This window comes from Salvia splendens, chromosome 15, assembly GCF_004379255.2.
Source record: "Salvia splendens isolate huo1 chromosome 15, SspV2, whole genome shotgun sequence".
NCBI classification, from domain to species: domain Eukaryota; kingdom Viridiplantae; phylum Streptophyta; class Magnoliopsida; order Lamiales; family Lamiaceae; genus Salvia; species Salvia splendens.
The window spans coordinates 30,428,675-30,445,800 of record NC_056046.1 but is presented as its reverse complement, the minus strand read 5'-3'; the positions used below and the strand labels follow the sequence as shown (position 1 = coordinate 30,445,800).

The following is a 17,126-nucleotide window of genomic DNA, read 5'->3' as shown; positions in this document are numbered from 1 at the left end:
ATGTCGGGTTTGGGAAATTGAGGAAAACGATGAGAGAGAAACGATAGGACATGCATAGTGATATGTTGTTGTGTGAGGCTGACTTGTGTTGTCGTTGACAAGGGTGTTGTGTATTCGTGAACTCGAGGATCGAGAGTTGCTAAGTTGGGTTGTGATTTTGCTAAGAGAACGAGGTGGGCTTTCTTTTCAAACCTTTTTACTTTTCCGAAAATGCTATGTGGCGTTATAAGGGTGGTTTAACTGTTATGTCATGCCATGTTGTTTTTATTATGAGATTGTGTGTCTGATGCCTAGTTCGTATGAGTTTACTCCGTTAGGCTATATGGCTGTGTTGTGAAACGAATTCGGGTCTGAGTAGGGCCGCAAACCCTATCAGGCTGTGTACACTGATGGGATCGTGAGCCGTCCTTGCTAGTCGGCCGGTCTCGTGGGCGAATAGTGTGGCCACACTTTCGTCGCACTGTGATTGTGATTGATGGATTGATGTGGAAAATGGGGAGATAAATTGTCTGGCCAGACTTGGATTTTTGTGTTTCTCGTGATATTTCTTACTATATAAAACTCGAGATCACTGGTATGGATGACATAACTTATTAAAATGTTTTCGGCATGAGCCCATTGAGTACAACAAGTACTCAGCCCTGCATATTATTTTTTCTTATGTGCAGGTTGAGCGGGATGTTGCGGTGGATGTTGAGCTGGCTTGAGAACGTAGGATACGTTGTGTCGTCATACATAGGCGTAGTCCTTGACTCTCCTTAAACTGTATTTTCCGCTGCTATAACTTGAACCATGTCTCAAGACTTTAATCTTTTCTTTATGCTTTGTGTTTGAACATGTATGGTGGTGATTAGTTTTTAAACAAGTGTTTACGTTGTCTTTTGAAAATGATATTCTTCGAGATTTAAGTTAAATGTTTGTTTTACTTTAGTTATTAATGGTTGTATTTCCTAAGTCTAATTTTTTTTCCGTTGTCCTTTTTGAATGTATTTTTCTTATGTCTTTTCAAAAAAAAAATATAACCTTAAAATTTTTAAACTAAGTTGTTTTCCTTTCTTTAAGTTAATTAAGTTGATCTTCTAAATTGTAATCCATGCATGTCGGTCACGATCGCCGCGTTTGTGGTACCCCTTGTATGGGCGGTCGTGACAGAGTGGTATCAGAGCTTTGTTCTTTCGCTCTGGTCCGAGAGTCTTCTTTCACTTTAAGTCTAAGTTAGTGAACCCGTATTGACTAGAAGTGTCACGAAGGCTCAACATCCAAAGCATCACGCTCAACCAAGGAAAGTGAGGTATGTTTTAAAGTTGTTGATGAAATATGAGAACGAGGTATAAACTTTATGATATGATGAGGATGGTTTGGGCAAAAGAATGCATGAGCATGTAATTACGTGATGATGTGATGTGATTCTCATGTTCAAATTCGTGAATAAATGATGTGATGACGTAAAGAAGTTGAATGTGAGCATGATTTGTGTGATGATCTAAACACGTGCTTTATGTGGAAATAATGTTGTGATAGTATGATTTTGTTGAGTATGAGCATGATTGTCAAGATGATCTAAACACGTGTCGTATGTAAGAATGTGATATTGTTCTGGTATACTTATGTGGAACATGAGCATGAGTGACATAATGTCGTAAATATGTGTTATGTGTGAAAGTTCTACGATGTAAGCATGCGAACATAGGAAGATGGAGTGTTTTACATCAAAAATGACAATTGATGAGTTGTTTTGAGAATGTTGAAATTTATGAGAAAAGATGAGTAACTAAAAATGTTGTTTCAACCATATATGCGAAGTGCATGAGTGTTTTGTCTGGAATACAAATGCGTTATGAGTTTTGAAAGATTTGCATGGTGTTAGACATGTAGAAAAAAAATGGGAAAATGATTTTGAGGTTGATTGTTTTGCGATATTAATGACTAGTTGTTCTAGTAGAGTATGGTTGAGGAAAAATATTTATGTTGTGGAAAGTTGTTAGAATTTTTTTTTAAATAAAAATATGTTTCTTTTGAGGAAATTAATTGATCAATGGAAATTGTGGTGTTTATGATTTGTTAAAAAAAAAAAAAACGAGTTTCGACAAAAAAATTTACTTCGTTTGGAAAATTGAGCTGTGGAAGTGTGATGTTATGTATGTTATGAGGTGCGAGGTATGATGTGTTATTCTATGGAATGTTTTATACAAATGATGAAAGTTGATGCGAAATTACGATTTAGTTTGAGTCAAAACTTTTACTTTAAAAGTGAGATGTGGAAAATTTTTAGGAAAGTGAGAAAGTGTAAAGAAATTTTGTTTCAAAAGTTTTGAACATAATGTGAAGTTCGAAAGTGTTTTGCTGTGGGAAGTGAAAATGTGGTGTGTTTATCTTGGGGTATGAATGACGTAAATTGAAGTAGATGATGATCTATGAGATGATGAATTGTGTGGTGAACTTAGAGTAACTAAAATATAAGCCTAGTTGACCGTGCGAATCGTAGTTCTAAGTTGAAAACTTAACTATTGCTTCTCTGAGCAATGAAACGTACGAGAATATGAAAGTTAAGGCAAATGCTTAAGTCAAGGTGCGAGACAAGAAGAACTGATGCTAAGAGATATTTTCATGCAACGACGAGCGATCATACTCGCAATTTAAATTAGTATAGTTTAATCTTGCGTAAGTGGAAGCACGATGGAGATGATCTCCATACCCTGCTAAGGAGCACGAGGATGATAACCATGTCATACGAGGATAGTCATTATGACAGGCAAAGAATTTTATGAAGATATGGATTTCAACTATCGTTATTATGGTAATGACACGAAGAATCTCAGTGTGGAATCCACAGTTCTTAGAGCGATGTTACCAGTTTCGGCTTGCGAAAGATGAACAAGGAGGTGCGACTTTAATAGGTGGAACAAACTATTCTAGTCAACAGTTCTTACTTGGATTATAAGAAGTTATCTTTCAGGACCTTTCAAATAGCCGTGAGCCATTGTCTATTTAACAGCTTGTTTCATTCACCCCTTGCAAGTGATGCATATTGTTTCTTTTCCTCCATTGAGTCATAACTCACTTTCACTTCTTGGAAAGTGGTGTTGCCTTCATAACTTTGGACACTTGGATTGATTGTAGTCTTCTTTGATCTATTATCTATACGGACCATACTTTGACTCTGTGAGCCTTTGCTATTGAGCTTCATTCCTAAGGCTGCTTGCAGTTACGTCCTTCAATATAATCACGTTTCACAGACATGTTTTCTATTGGGATATTCTTCTTCGAACTTTTGTTTAGCCTTTTATTTTGTCACCATGTCTGTGTCAAGTTCTTCCTTACAGAGTGAAATTCTTTTGGGTACAGTTCATGTATCCTTTCCATAATAGAACCTTTCTTTCTACAAAATGAAGTTAAGGCCTACATTTTGTTCCTTGCCTTAACAAACTTAATCCACTTGATTTTTTTGTTTTCAATAACCCCTTTGACTTTGATTGCCTTTCACAAACTTATGAACCTATTGATGTGATTCTGTCAGTCCATATTATGATTTTCCTTGAACCATGATCAGTACCGCTTTGTGACAACTGCCTATATTTCTCAATCCTCATGCAACTGATCATTTCTTTTCTTCAACCCTTTAAGTCATTATCCATTGATGTGTGGACCTTCCAAATTTGGTCAAACAACTGAGTTATCTTTTGGTAGCCTACTATGAGAATTGACATTTGTTTGATTTCATCCCATATTCATGACCTATCTTATGTTCTTTCAAGCTCCGTGGGGATGATCATAACCAATTGTTATATTTCAAAATCGGTTCATATCCAAGTTAAGACTGTTTGACTAAAGTTTGTGTTAGGAGAGTTAAGAGTAGTAGCTCGACTTTTACACGTCATGCCTTGGAGAGCGTTGACATAATTTTGGGAATGGATTGGCTTACCGAGAACCACGCAACGATTCACTGTAAAAGAGAGACAGATTTCTCTTCAAGCCCTGGGCGAAGAGCCAACTATCTTGTATGGGATCTCCCTGAACCGACAAACTTCCATAATCTCCGCATTACAAGCGACCACGATGATAAGATAAGGGCGTCCGGCGTATCTTGTGTACTTGAACGGAGATGAAAAGAAGGATTTGAAAGTGGAAGACGTGGCAGCAGTACGAGATTTTCCCAAAGCTTTGCCAGGACCGCCACCCGACGGACATGTAGAGTTTACCTTTGACTTAGAACCTGGATCTGCGCCAGTATCGAAAGCACCATACCGAATGGCCCCTAAAGATTTGGCTGAATTGAAGATTCAGTTGCAAGAACTGCTAGATTTGGGATTTATCCGACCTAGTGTATCACCATGGGGAGCGCATGTGTTGTTCGTAAAGAAAAAGGATGGAACGATGAGGATGTGCATCGACTATCGTGAGCTCAACAAGTTGACCTTGAGGAATAAGTACCGACTGCCAAGACTTGATGACTTGTTTGACCAACTTCGAGGAGCGGGCGTATTCTCGAAAATGGATTTGAGATCAGGGTATCATCAACTAAAGGTTCGACGAGAGGATGTGCCTAAGACTGCTTTTCGCACTCGCTATGGCCATTATGAATTCGTCGTGAGGCCATTTGGGCTGACTAATGCCCCTGCCGTCTTCATGGACTTGATGAACCGAGTATTTCACGAGTATCTTGACAAGTTGGTGTTAGTCTTCATCGACGATGTTTTAGTATACTCGAAGAACGAGGAGGAACATGGATGGCATCTACAAACAGTGTTGGAAACGTTGCGAAAGGAGAAGCTTTATGCCAAGTTTAGTAAGTGTGAGTTTTGGTTGACTCGAGTGAACTTTCTTGGTCATATTGTGACGGCAAATGGAATTCAAGTAGACCCAGCAGAGGTCGAGGCCGTGCAGAATTTGAAAACTCCGAAAACGCCAAAGTGAAATCCGCAGCTTCTTAGGATTGGCGGGATACTATCGACGATTCATTGAAGGATTCTCTAAGATTGCGAGACCGATGATGCAACTGTTACAGAAAGTAATCAAAGTAGTTTGGACGCCGGAGTGCGAGGCGAGTTTCCAACTATTGAATGAGAAGTTGACGACAACACCGGTTCTAGCTATGCCGGCAACCGACAAAGACTTCGCCGTCTATACGGAAGCATCGAAAGTAGGACTTGGATGTGTGTTGATGCAAGATGGAAAAGTGATAGCATACGCTTCCCGACAGTTGAGACAGAATGAATTGGATTTTCTGACTCACGACTTGGAGTTAGCGGCAGTAGTGCATGCACTGAAAATTTGGAGACATCATCTCTATGGAGTGAGATGCGAAATATATACATATCACAAAAGTCTCAAGTATTTCTTTGAGCAGAAGGAGCTGAACATGCGACAACAACGTTGGTTAGAGATTGTGAAAGATTATGACTGTGGTATTCACTACGACCCGGGCAAGGCAAACGTAGTAGCCGATGCTTTGAGTAGGAAGAACCAACCGCAATTGGCTTATTTCCTAACGCAAGAGGAAGCGTTGATTCGCGAATTCGTCAGAATGAGATTGGAGATAGTGAGAGCGCCCGAGACAGTAGAAGCGAGATTGGCGACGCTAGTGATTGAGCCAAATTTGAGAACCAAGCTCATAGAACCCAGCGACGTGATGAGAAGTTGAAATAATTACGTGCGAAGGTAAGAGCCGAGAAGCTTGATCATTACCGTGAGGAGGCAGATAATGCCTTGACGTATGATGGACGATTGTGTGTGCCGAGCGATGAGGCGCTAAAAGATGAGATTTTGAGTGAAGCACACGACAAGCCTTACACTGCACACCCCAGAAGCACGAAGATGTATCGAGATTTGTAGCAACGTTTTTGGTGGAATGGAATGAAAGGAGACGTAGCGTCGTATGTGGAACGATGTCTAGCATGTCAACAAGTGAAGGCCTTACACCAACGGCCATATGGGAAGTTGCAACCACTCAAAATTCCCGAATGGAAGTGGGAGCATCTAGCTATGGATTTCGTGACGGGTTTGCCAAAGTCACAGAAGGGCAACACCGCAATTTGGGTGATCATCGATCGACTAACTAAGAGCGCGCACTTTTTACCAATTCGAGTTACTTATGGCGCGGATAAGTTAGCTAATCTCTACGTGAATGAGATTGTGCGATTGCATGGAGTGCCAAAGACCATTGTGTCAGACCGCGATACGAAGTTCACATCAAAGTCTTGGATGAGTTTGCAACGAGAATTGGGCACGCAACTGAACTTCAGCACTGCTTATCACCCGCAATCGGACGAGCAGTCAGAGAGGACGATTCAGACACTTGAGGATATGTTGCGAGCCGTTGTCCTAGATCGAGAGAAAAGTTGGGAAACTGTTCTACCGTTGGTTGAATTCGCCTACAACAATAGCTATCAAGCGACGATCGATATGGCTTCGTATGAAGCCTTGTATGGCAGGAAGTGTCAATCTCCATTTTAATGGGATGAAGTTGGCGAGAGGAAGATGTTAGGACCCGACGCTATAAGGGAGATGACCGAAATTGTGCATCAAATCCGCACAAGGATCAAGGAAGCTCAAGATAGGCAGAAGTCGTATGCCGACGTGCGTCGAACGGAAATTAAATTCGACATTAGTGACAAAGTGTTCTTGAAAGTATCCCCGACGAAAGAAGTTGTGAGGTTTGGAATAAAGGGCAAGCTGAAGCCGCGTTTTGTATGGCCGTACGAGATTATCGATGAAGTAGGTCCTGTAGCGTACCGTTTATCGTTACCTCCCAGTTTTGGGAATGCGCACAACGTGTTCCATGTGTCGCACTTGCGCAAGTATGTGTTCGACCCCAAGCATGCGATTCATCAAGAGGAGGTGATCCTAACCCCCGACATGAACTACGAGGAAAGGCCCGAGGCAATCCTAGATCGGAAGGTGCAAGAGTTGCGAAACAAGTCGATAGCATCAGTGAAAGTGTTGTGGAAACACCATGGTCCCAAGGAAGCCACGTGGGAGTTAGAAGAAAGTATGAAAGAAAAATACCCCGAGTTGTTTATGTGAGGCAGTCAAAATTTCGGGACGAAATTTCTGTTAAGAGGGGAAGGATATAACATCCCAAAAATTTGTATGACCTTTATTTAATAAATGTCGGTTGGAAATTTCATTTATGAAATTTAAATTGTTGCTACGTGTTTGAGTTTGGTTATGTGGAATAAATCATCATGGGGGAATTGGAATGAAGTGCTAATTAGATTTTAATGTGGGGAGTCAATTTAAATAAAATCATGCATCTTGTTCTAGCCAAAAAATGGCTATTGTCGGCCCCTCCAATTATTGAGAATTTATTCTTTCTTGGATTTAATTAATTGTTTTGGGATATTCATCCAAATTAAATCCAATTAAATCTTGCCACATTTTATTCCCTCGCCCCAATTGAATTAAGAGTTGAATTATTTCCTTGTGGCTAATTAAGCCAATTTTCGGTCTCCCTATTTTTTTAGAGGAGAATATATTTGTTTCTTATTTTGTGGAATCCCTTTTATTCAATGAAATACCAAATTAATACCTAAGTCAATTAATTGGGGATGTGAATATTTCCTTGTGTCGCACGCCCCATTTTGGTTAATTTCCTTGTGCAAATTTATTTAGTTGTTGCCTATTTTATGGGAGTCTTTTCCTATAAAGAAATCACCAAATTTAAATCATATTCTATTTAATTGAGGATTTAAATAATTTCCTTGTGCAATTCCTTATGGAATTTTCGTCCCTTCCTCATTATTTTCCTACTTGGAGATTTAATTTATTTTGTTCCCTTGTTTATGGAATATTCACTTTTATTTCCTAAGTTGTGAATATATTCTCTCCAAGTAAATACCAAATAAATTCCTTGTTATGCTCTACATGGAATTTTCGAATTCCTCCCCATCCTACATGCCTATTTTATTCTTTTAATTATGGGACTTTTATTTCATTTGGTCATTATTTTATCCCTCCATAATTAATTAAATAATTCTTTAAACTTTAACCTAATCCTATACAAACACCTAAACTAAACCCTAGCCCCCATCTCCCTCAAAATTTCGTGCCTCCCCCCTTCACTCTCCATCCTCTCCAAAAACTTCTTCCCTCATTGTTTCTTGCATCAATTGGAGTGGATTTTTCAAGAGTTTCGACGAATCGCCTCCATCCTTGTTCCTACCGTTCGTTTTCGTGATTCGAAAAGGTATAACTAAGTTTTTCTTCTCATCTCTTCATTGAAACATTATTCTTGAATCCTACATGCATATAGAGGGTGTAGGATTAATAGATCGAAAAATTTATCGGTGGGAAAGTGTGATTGCATAAGAACTTTGATAATATTGTGTTTTTGATTGAAATCATGTGATGTTGGATTGGAATAGTTGGTGAATGATGTGAGTTCATGTGCAAATATGTGTGTGAGAAACTTTTAAGCATGATTATGTGTGTTCGAGCATGAAAAATCGATGTTTGTTTGATGGAAGATGAAAACCCTATTTTCGATCTATGAACCTGAAAAATCTGTGGTGCACGACCAGTGACTTATGATCTATGATTGACCCATCAAACGAACGAATTTTGCTATGACATATTTACTGAGTAAACTTCAAGATGTTTTCTGTGTCTCGTGTGAATTTCAGCCCGTTTTATAGAAAAATGAATTTTTAATAAATTTTTGAAGTTGACTGCGCAAATCTGCCAGAAACGTGAGTTCTCGCAATTGAATGTTTCGTTTTCTGTTTGTCTGACCAAATGACCTCCGATTGATGTGATTCTTGAGCTATATGAAAATTTGAAGTGTCTTCTGTATTGTGTTAAATGTTCAGCTTTTTTTGACATCGTATGAATTTATGGTGAATTTTTCAAATGAACTGCGCAATACTGCCAGAAATTGTATGTTCCGACCAGAGAGTTCAATATGTGATATGACTGACTAAATGACGTGATTTAGATATGAAAATTTTCATGGATGAACTTGAATGTGTGCTCTGTATCGTGACCAAAATTTAGCATGTTTTGAGGTCGGGTGAATTTAAAGTGATTTTTACAAAACGGTCGCGCAATTCTGCCAGTTTTCTGCCTTGATTAAATGACACTTATATTTCAAGTTTAAAAGTATTGTATGATGCATGTATGTCCAAGGAATGTGCTTAAATGTTGAAATCACTTGTGATAAGTTGAAATGTGTTACGTGTGTTTACACCTTTGAGATGTATGTCGGGTTTGGGAAATTGAGGAAAACGATGAGAGAGAAACGATAGGACATGCATAGTGATATGTTGTTGTGTGAGGCTGACTTGTGTTGTCGTTGACAAGGGTGTTGTGTATTCGTGAACTCGAGGATCGAGAGTTGCTAAGTTGGGTTGTGATTTTGCTAAGAGAACGAGGTGGGCTTTCTTTTCAAACCTTTTTACTTTTCCGAAAATGCTATGTGGCGTTATAAGGGTGGTTTAACTGTTATGTCATGCCATGTTGTTTTTATTATGAGATTGTGTGTCTGATGCCTAGTTCGTATGAGTTTACTCCGTTAGGCTATATGGCTGTGTTGTGAAACGAATTCGGGTCTGAGTAGGGCCGCAAACCCTATCAGGCTGTGTACACTGATGGGATCGTGAGCCGTCCTTGCTAGTCGGCCGGTCTCGTGGGCGAATAGTGTGGCCACACTTTCGTCGCACTGTGATTGTGATTGATGGATTGATGTGGAAAATGGGGAGATAAATTGTCTGGCCAGACTTGGATTTTTGTGTTTCTCGTGATATTTCTTACTATATAAAACTCGAGATCACTGGTATGGATGACATAACTTATTAAAATGTTTTCGGCATGAGCCCATTGAGTACAACAAGTACTCAGCCCTGCATATTATTTTTTCTTATGTGCAGGTTGAGCGGGATGTTGCGGTGGATGTTGAGCTGGCTTGAGAACGTAGGATACGTTGTGTCGTCATACATAGGCGTAGTCCTTGACTCTCCTTAAACTGTATTTTCCGTTGCTATAACTTGAACCATGTCTCAAGACTTTAATCTTTTCTTTATGCTTTGTGTTTGAACATGTATGGTGGTGATTAGTTTTTAAACAAGTGTTTACGTTGTCTTTTGAAAATGATATTCTTCGAGATTTAAGTTAAATGTTTGTTTTACTTTAGTTATTAATGGTTGTATTTCCTAAGTCTAATTTTTTTTCCGTTGTCCTTTTTGAATGTATTTTTCTTATGTCTTTTCAAAAAAAAAATATAACCTTAAAATTTTTAAACTAAGTTGTTTTCCTTTCTTTAAGTTAATTAAGTTGATCTTCTAAATTGTAATCCATGCATGTCGGTCACGATCGCCGCGTTTGTGGTACCCCTTGTATGGGCGGTCGTGACAATTTCGCCCGGGTCGGGCGTTTTCTCGGAAACAGCCTAATTTTAGTTTACAAATAGGTTTCTGGAGCAGTTTTTGAGAATATTCAGACACCCTTGGACGAGAAATAGAGAGGAAAAGAGAGAAAGAAAGGAGGAAGAAGAGAAGGAAGAAATTCCGGCCAACATTCCGACGATCCGTCTCCAAATTCCAATTCCACTCAACGAGAGCTTGCTTCCTATGGTTTTTATTGCAAAATCTACCATGTGTTTAGGCTAAAACTCTCAATGCTGCTCTAAGTTGTAATTTAGGATGTTATGGATGTTTCTAAACCTTTGAATCATTTGTTTTTGATACCTACAATATGCTTGATGTTTATACACTATGTTTTTTGCTCTAATAATGTAGTGTTGTTCTTTCCTATGCTATTATCTCTTTAACATAGTTTGGGAGTGTTTGATTGTTGGTATGCTATTGAATTAGAATTGTTCAGAGGACAATTTGACAGTGGATTAAGTACGTGATCATAGTAGATGAGTATTTCTCCTGCGCTTCTGTAGGATTTTGTAGTCGTTGAAAATTAGTTCATAGGTTGTGTATTTAGTTAATTAACTACTCATCGTGTACATGGTCAGTGTATGTGATTAGGTTGATGTTTTAATCACTGCATAAGTTTCTTTGTTAGAGGTATAGAACAATACAAATATATTGCGCAACTTGGAGTGGCATTTATTTTTTCCGTTTGAAAAAGTCTTTCTCTAGTTAATCTGCACTTTACTTTGTCAACAACTTTCAAATTAAAAAATTCAATCTTTGTATGTTTTTATATGCTTTTAAGTATAAACAATTTTTCACCTCCATGTGAATCAACACTTGAAATACTACTACGACGTTGTAATATTGCAGTATTGTAGTATTATTAGAGTTAATTAGTTAAACTTGATATCTTGTGTGAACTGGTCTAGATACTCTAAAAATACGCATCAAGTTTTGGCGCCGTTGTCGGGGAGACAATAGGTTGTTTACTACCTAGTTGTTTTATTTTATTTGATCTTTTGTTTTTGTTTTGTTTAGGTATTTATTTCGTGTTCTTGGGGGTGATAGCCATCTACCACGTCCGGACTTGAAGACGAAGGAGTGTATTTTTTAAATATCAAGAACTATATCTACAATTAATTACCTAAATTTAAATATTAAGAACAAAATCATTCTTTTGTTGAAAATTTGAAAAAAAAAGTGCAGAGTATAGAAATGATTTGATGCCAAAAGATTAAAACATTTTAAAAGTAATAATTTTTTTTAATACACTAAAACTTACTATATCACTATAAATGGATGTACGGCCCAACTGAATCACATAAAAGATTTGTAAATAAACGCATAGGGGGACAAATGAGGTTTTTTTTAAACTTACCTTCAATTACAGTCAGAATAGAGGATGACCTAGATCCATATTAAAATTAGAAATAGAAATTTTGAGAATCCGAGAATATATTACCCTCATCATTATTCATAATGAACAACAAAGAAGACTATAAAATAAAAAAATATATTATCAAAGAAGAAGGATTATATGAATGAAAACACAATATTTTTTTTGTGATCAAAACTATAACAAATGTGGTATCTATTTATAGAGGATGAAAAACTACGAATTTTGGTATAATTTTTATAATTTATTAAAATAATATACAAAAGATATATAAATTTTTAAAAAAATATTTATCAACCAATGAGATTATACCATTTGGTACGTTGATTTGTTTACTGGCCATTGGTTTACGGAGTATCATTTTATTACTCACATCAATCACACTACTTCACGTTTTTAAATGTGTATTATCAAATGTATAATGGTGTTTTGTTCAATGACAACCTATCATATTATGCATCTTGCATTAAATTTTATTATACATGCTAAAAGATTTATACAATATACTCTACAAATTTTCATGAAAGTGGGTGGAAAAATAAAAATTCCTACTTCTTGGCTTTTATATATGTATAGATGTATAGATTAGAGAACATGTCATTCTCATGGATGATGAATAAATTTAAAACAAAAAGAAATTATAATATAGAAGAAAGATTATATGTAGAGAAAATAGAGATTTTTTTTGTGAATAGAACTATAGCAAATGTGATCTCAATTTGTAGAGGATGAAAACCTATGAATTTTGGTATAACTTTTACATATATTTAATTTAATATATAAAGATATTTGAGTAATAGATAAAATATTTATTGACCAATGGGACTGTTACAAATGGCATAGTATTATTGGTCATTAAAATAAATGAGAGAGAAACCATTTGATCTTATTTTTACCCAATGGTTAAAAGGAGAGTGATTTGACTAATTGACAACCATTTATTCTCTATATCAAATCAATCATATATTAATATTGTATATTATAGGCTAATACAATTTTATAATATACTTCTCAATATTTCATGAAAGTGGGCGGGAAAAACAACTTTTTGAGGACTTGGCTTTTATATAGTATAAATAAAGTAAAAATGATTTTCTAAATAACATTAGTTATTCGATTTTTATATTATAGCCATCCCACTCTAAGTAACACATTTTCTTTTTTGTAATGTCCCACAGACGAAATATATCTTAGCATAATAGCATGCACTACTCTCGAAACAACGAATATATATATATATATATAGGGATGTATTCATTTCCTTTTCTCATATTTCCTCCTTTTTCCTTTTTAATCTCAACCTTTAATTCCAGCAATCTTGTGGCTTAAAAAAATCGCTGATTCCATTTAATTATTATCAATTAAAAATCGATTAAGGGCAGATTTGGTAGATAATATTGTGTTAGTTATGGAAATTCCATGATTCTCTCCTTTGCAAATATTACGGTTTATTTTCTTCTCTCACGTCGAAGAAGGCAGAGAAGCGTCAGACGTATATGATTCTGCATTACTATTTTTTTGGAAGGTTTCAATTATCACAAATCTAAATCCTATTGTTAATCAGTCGTTGGTAGTCAGAGTTTGATCTTAAGCAATGGAAGAAGGTAAATCATGAATTAGCATGTTTTTTTAATGTTGCAGATCTTTCTGTAGAAGTGGTAGCAGTTTGATTATTTGATTTTTAATCAACAATTAAATTGTGTTTTGTGTTGCCATGGTATAACATTATTGCTTTCTGTGAGAACTTTCTCCATGGATTCGCTAGCGGCATATGTAGGGTATTAGGTTGAGACGAAGCATATAATGCACGTATTGACGATGTATAATGCACTTAGGTTTCTATATAATGCATAATTCATGAGAGGCAATGTTTCGGGTAAAAAAGATTTCGTCTGGATTGCGCGGTGTGGTGCACGTTGCTTGTTTCCCCTAAGGGTTTAATAAGCCTAGGGGGTAGGGTGTCGTATGTACAAGTTGTATTAGTTTGATTAATTGATTTTTAATCAACAATAAAATCATGTTTTTTGTTGACGTGGTATAACATTACTGCTTGCTGTGAGAAATTTCTCCAAGGATTCGCGGGCGGCATATGTAGGGTATTAGGTTGAGACTCGGCATATAATGCACGTATTGACGACGTATGATGCACTTAGATGTCTATATAATGCATAATTAGTGAGCGAGATTGTTTCGGGTAAAAAAGATAGGGTCGTCTGGTTTGCGATTTGTAGCGCACCTTGCTTGTTTCCCCTAAGGGTTTAATAAGCCTAGGGGGTAGGGTGTAGTATGTAGGGGGTAGGTTTTAATCAACAATTAAATCGTGTTTTGTGTTGACATTGTATAACATTACTGATTGCTTTGGGAATTTTCTCCATGGCTTCGCTAGCGGCATATGTAGGGTATTAGGTTGAGACGAAGCATATAATGCACGTATTGACGATGTATAATGCACTTAGGTTTCTATATAATGCATAATTCGTGAGAGGCATTGTTTCGGGTAAAAAAGATTTCGTCTGGATTGCGCGGTGTGGCGCACGTTGCTTGTTTCCCCTAAGGGTTTAATAAGCCTAGGGGGTAGGGTGTAGTATGTAAAAAACAACATTTTTAATACATATACCACAACATGTACTCCGTAACAACGTTTTTATTAGTATGTGTTATACGTATGCATAAATCACGTGTTTGTCTATCTGAATAATTTGACATATTGAAATCGTGAAAATCGTGCATTACTTGTCAGCATATTATATTGCAAAGTTGTTATATTATGCTGACCCCTTTTTTCCAATTATGTACAGTGGTTGTTGTACCTGAATGTCCTCCCTCGATGAAGCCTGTTGTAGGTCAGAAATTCCAGTCATTAGATTTCGCTTTTGCTTTCTACGACATATATGCCCGGGCAGTTGGCTTTGATACGCGCAAACAAGCTATGAGGAAGGTTGATGATGTCACCACGTGGTATCAAGTTGTATGCAATAGGGAAGGACGGAAGAAGGGTGAAGAGGATGACCAGTTGAATGCCCGTTCTGGTTTCACAATCAAGCGTAGGAAGTTATCTAAGCGGTGTGGTTGTACAGCTAATATATCCTTCAGGTTTTTCTCGGAAGATTGCTCGTCAGGATACATAATTCAGGAGTTCAATGAGATTCATAACCATCATATGGTTGAGACGGAACAGCAGAAATTCATGTCAAGTAATCGCAAGTTGGATGATGTACATCACAAATTTATACTAGACTGTTCCAGGGCGAATATAGGACCCACGCTTACATTTAAGGTATTGAAGGAGATTCTTGGTGGGTTTGACCTGGCTGGTTGCACTGTGGGGGATATCAGGAATGCCTCACGGGACATAAAAGCATATGCACAAGGAGTTGATGTACAAATGGTGTTGGATGACATGGCTAGGAAGAAGGAGATGACCGAGGCTTTCACCTATCACTACGAAGTTAACGAATTTGACCAGTTGGTTGTTTTCTTTTGGTGCGATGGTGTGATGAAGAGAAATTACCACATGTTTGGTGACATTGTGTCCTTCGACTCCACATACAACACAAATAGGTACAAAACTAAATAATGTGTTGTTTATGTTATATTCTATTAATGTATTGTATATTGTATGCATTATTTGTTTGATGTTACTGCATTATGTACTGCCGTAAGTTGCATTATTATACGATTATGCTTATGACGACCGGTTGTTGTCATGTCCGCAGGTACTGTATGATATTCACTCCTTTCACTGGAAAGGATAATCATGGTAGTCCTGTGACATTTGCGGCCGGGTTGGTGTGCAGCGAGAAAACAGGGGCATTTGCTTGGCTGTTCAGACATTTTATAGATTGTATGGGTGTAGCACCCAGGATGATTGTGACCGATCAAGATTTGGGTATGCGATCAGCGATTGAAGAAGTCCTCGTCGGCACGCGTCACCGTTGGTGTATGTGGCATATAATGCATAAATTGGCAGTCAAGGTACCAAACAGATTATTGCGGGACGACGATTTAAAAAAGGAGTTTAACGCTTGTGTTTGGTCGGACCTATTAGAGCCGGAGGAATTCGAGGAGGAGTGGAATAGATTGGTTGAACATCATCAGCTGGAGGACATCGACTGGTTCAACACACTGTATGCATATAGGAGATACTGGATACCGGCGTACTTTAGGGATTTTCCTATGGGTTCGATGCTTAGGACTACGTCCATATCTGAATCAGAGAACAGTTTCTACAAAAATTATCTGAAGCCCCGAGCAAACATAGCTGAATTCTACCTGAGTTTCAACCACGCCATAGAATTCCAGCGGAATAGTAGAACAGCTTTGGACTACCACGATGCCACGTCCATACCCATACTCGCAACTACTCTGCCGTTCGAGAAACATGCTTCTACATTGTTTACCGACAGTATGTTCAGGAAAATACAAGAAGAAATAGTCGAAGGTAATGACAGATGTCGTGTGCTGAGTTTTATGTCAGGAGAAACTGCTGACACATACAAGCTTGGCGATAGCAAGCGCAATGCATATTTTGTTCGTCATGACAAGACGGATGATTCTTACTCGTGCGAATGCAAGCTTTTTGGTCGCCATGGTTATTTGTGCAGTCATATTTTCTTCCTATTTCGGAACAATGAGGTGAAAAAAATCCCGGAGAAATATTGTGAAAGCGGATGGATGAAGACGCCCTTAGCCAAGGCTGTACACGGGGAGTTTCAGGAACGCTTGCTTACTCACTCATCCGCTGACGATAGGCAAACTGTGTCAAAGAAGGCGATTTCGATGTTTTATGGGTTTCTTAGACAGTTTGAGACCGATATCGGCGCATTACGTGCATTTGTAGCTGGCGTCGAAGAACTTGGCAACTCACTTCAAACTGGTAATCCGGTAACCTCAGTCGCTGAGAAGAGGCGTATGGTTGAAGAGTTTTACGGAATGGCAAGGCCTGAAACTGTTGCAGTACATCCTCCCGATGTTGTGAAGACGAAGGGTCACGCCAGCAGCTCGGCGAGCCGTCTGATTTCAAAGAGAGACAAGGCTATAAAGGATGCGACTAGGCCTCTTAGACGGTGTAAGGGTTGCGATGAGATGGGTCATCACGACTCTAGGAATTGTCCTGTGCTTAAAGAGATGAGGATGGAGAAGGATGCTGGCAAGGGGAAAAATCCAGCTTGAATCATATCTTTAAAAAAATTCCTGCATTTGTTGTTCCTTTGGTCGATTCTTTATTTTTAGTAGGATGGTTGTAATAGAATCTCTTGGTTTACTTGGTTTGGGTGAAAAATATGTCGGTTTATTAGATGGTTAAACATCTGTCCCTAACACTTTTCATGAGCATTATTTTAACTCAAGCGTTGAAGGCCTAATACATTATA

General features: G+C 37.8%; 1 protein-coding gene across 1 annotated transcript; it reads left to right on the top strand.

Annotated features, from left to right (window-relative positions):
• The first annotated feature begins 13,348 nt into the window (after positions 1–13,348).
• On the top strand, positions 13,349–16,926 carry LOC121767007 (protein FAR1-RELATED SEQUENCE 5-like). Its single transcript, XM_042163225.1, has 3 exons — positions 13,349–13,358; positions 14,553–15,315; positions 15,471–16,926. Exons 1-3 carry the CDS (start codon positions 13,349–13,351, stop codon positions 16,924–16,926), a joined length of 2,229 nt encoding a protein of 742 aa, XP_042019159.1.
• Positions 16,927–17,126: the final 200 nt, after the last annotated feature.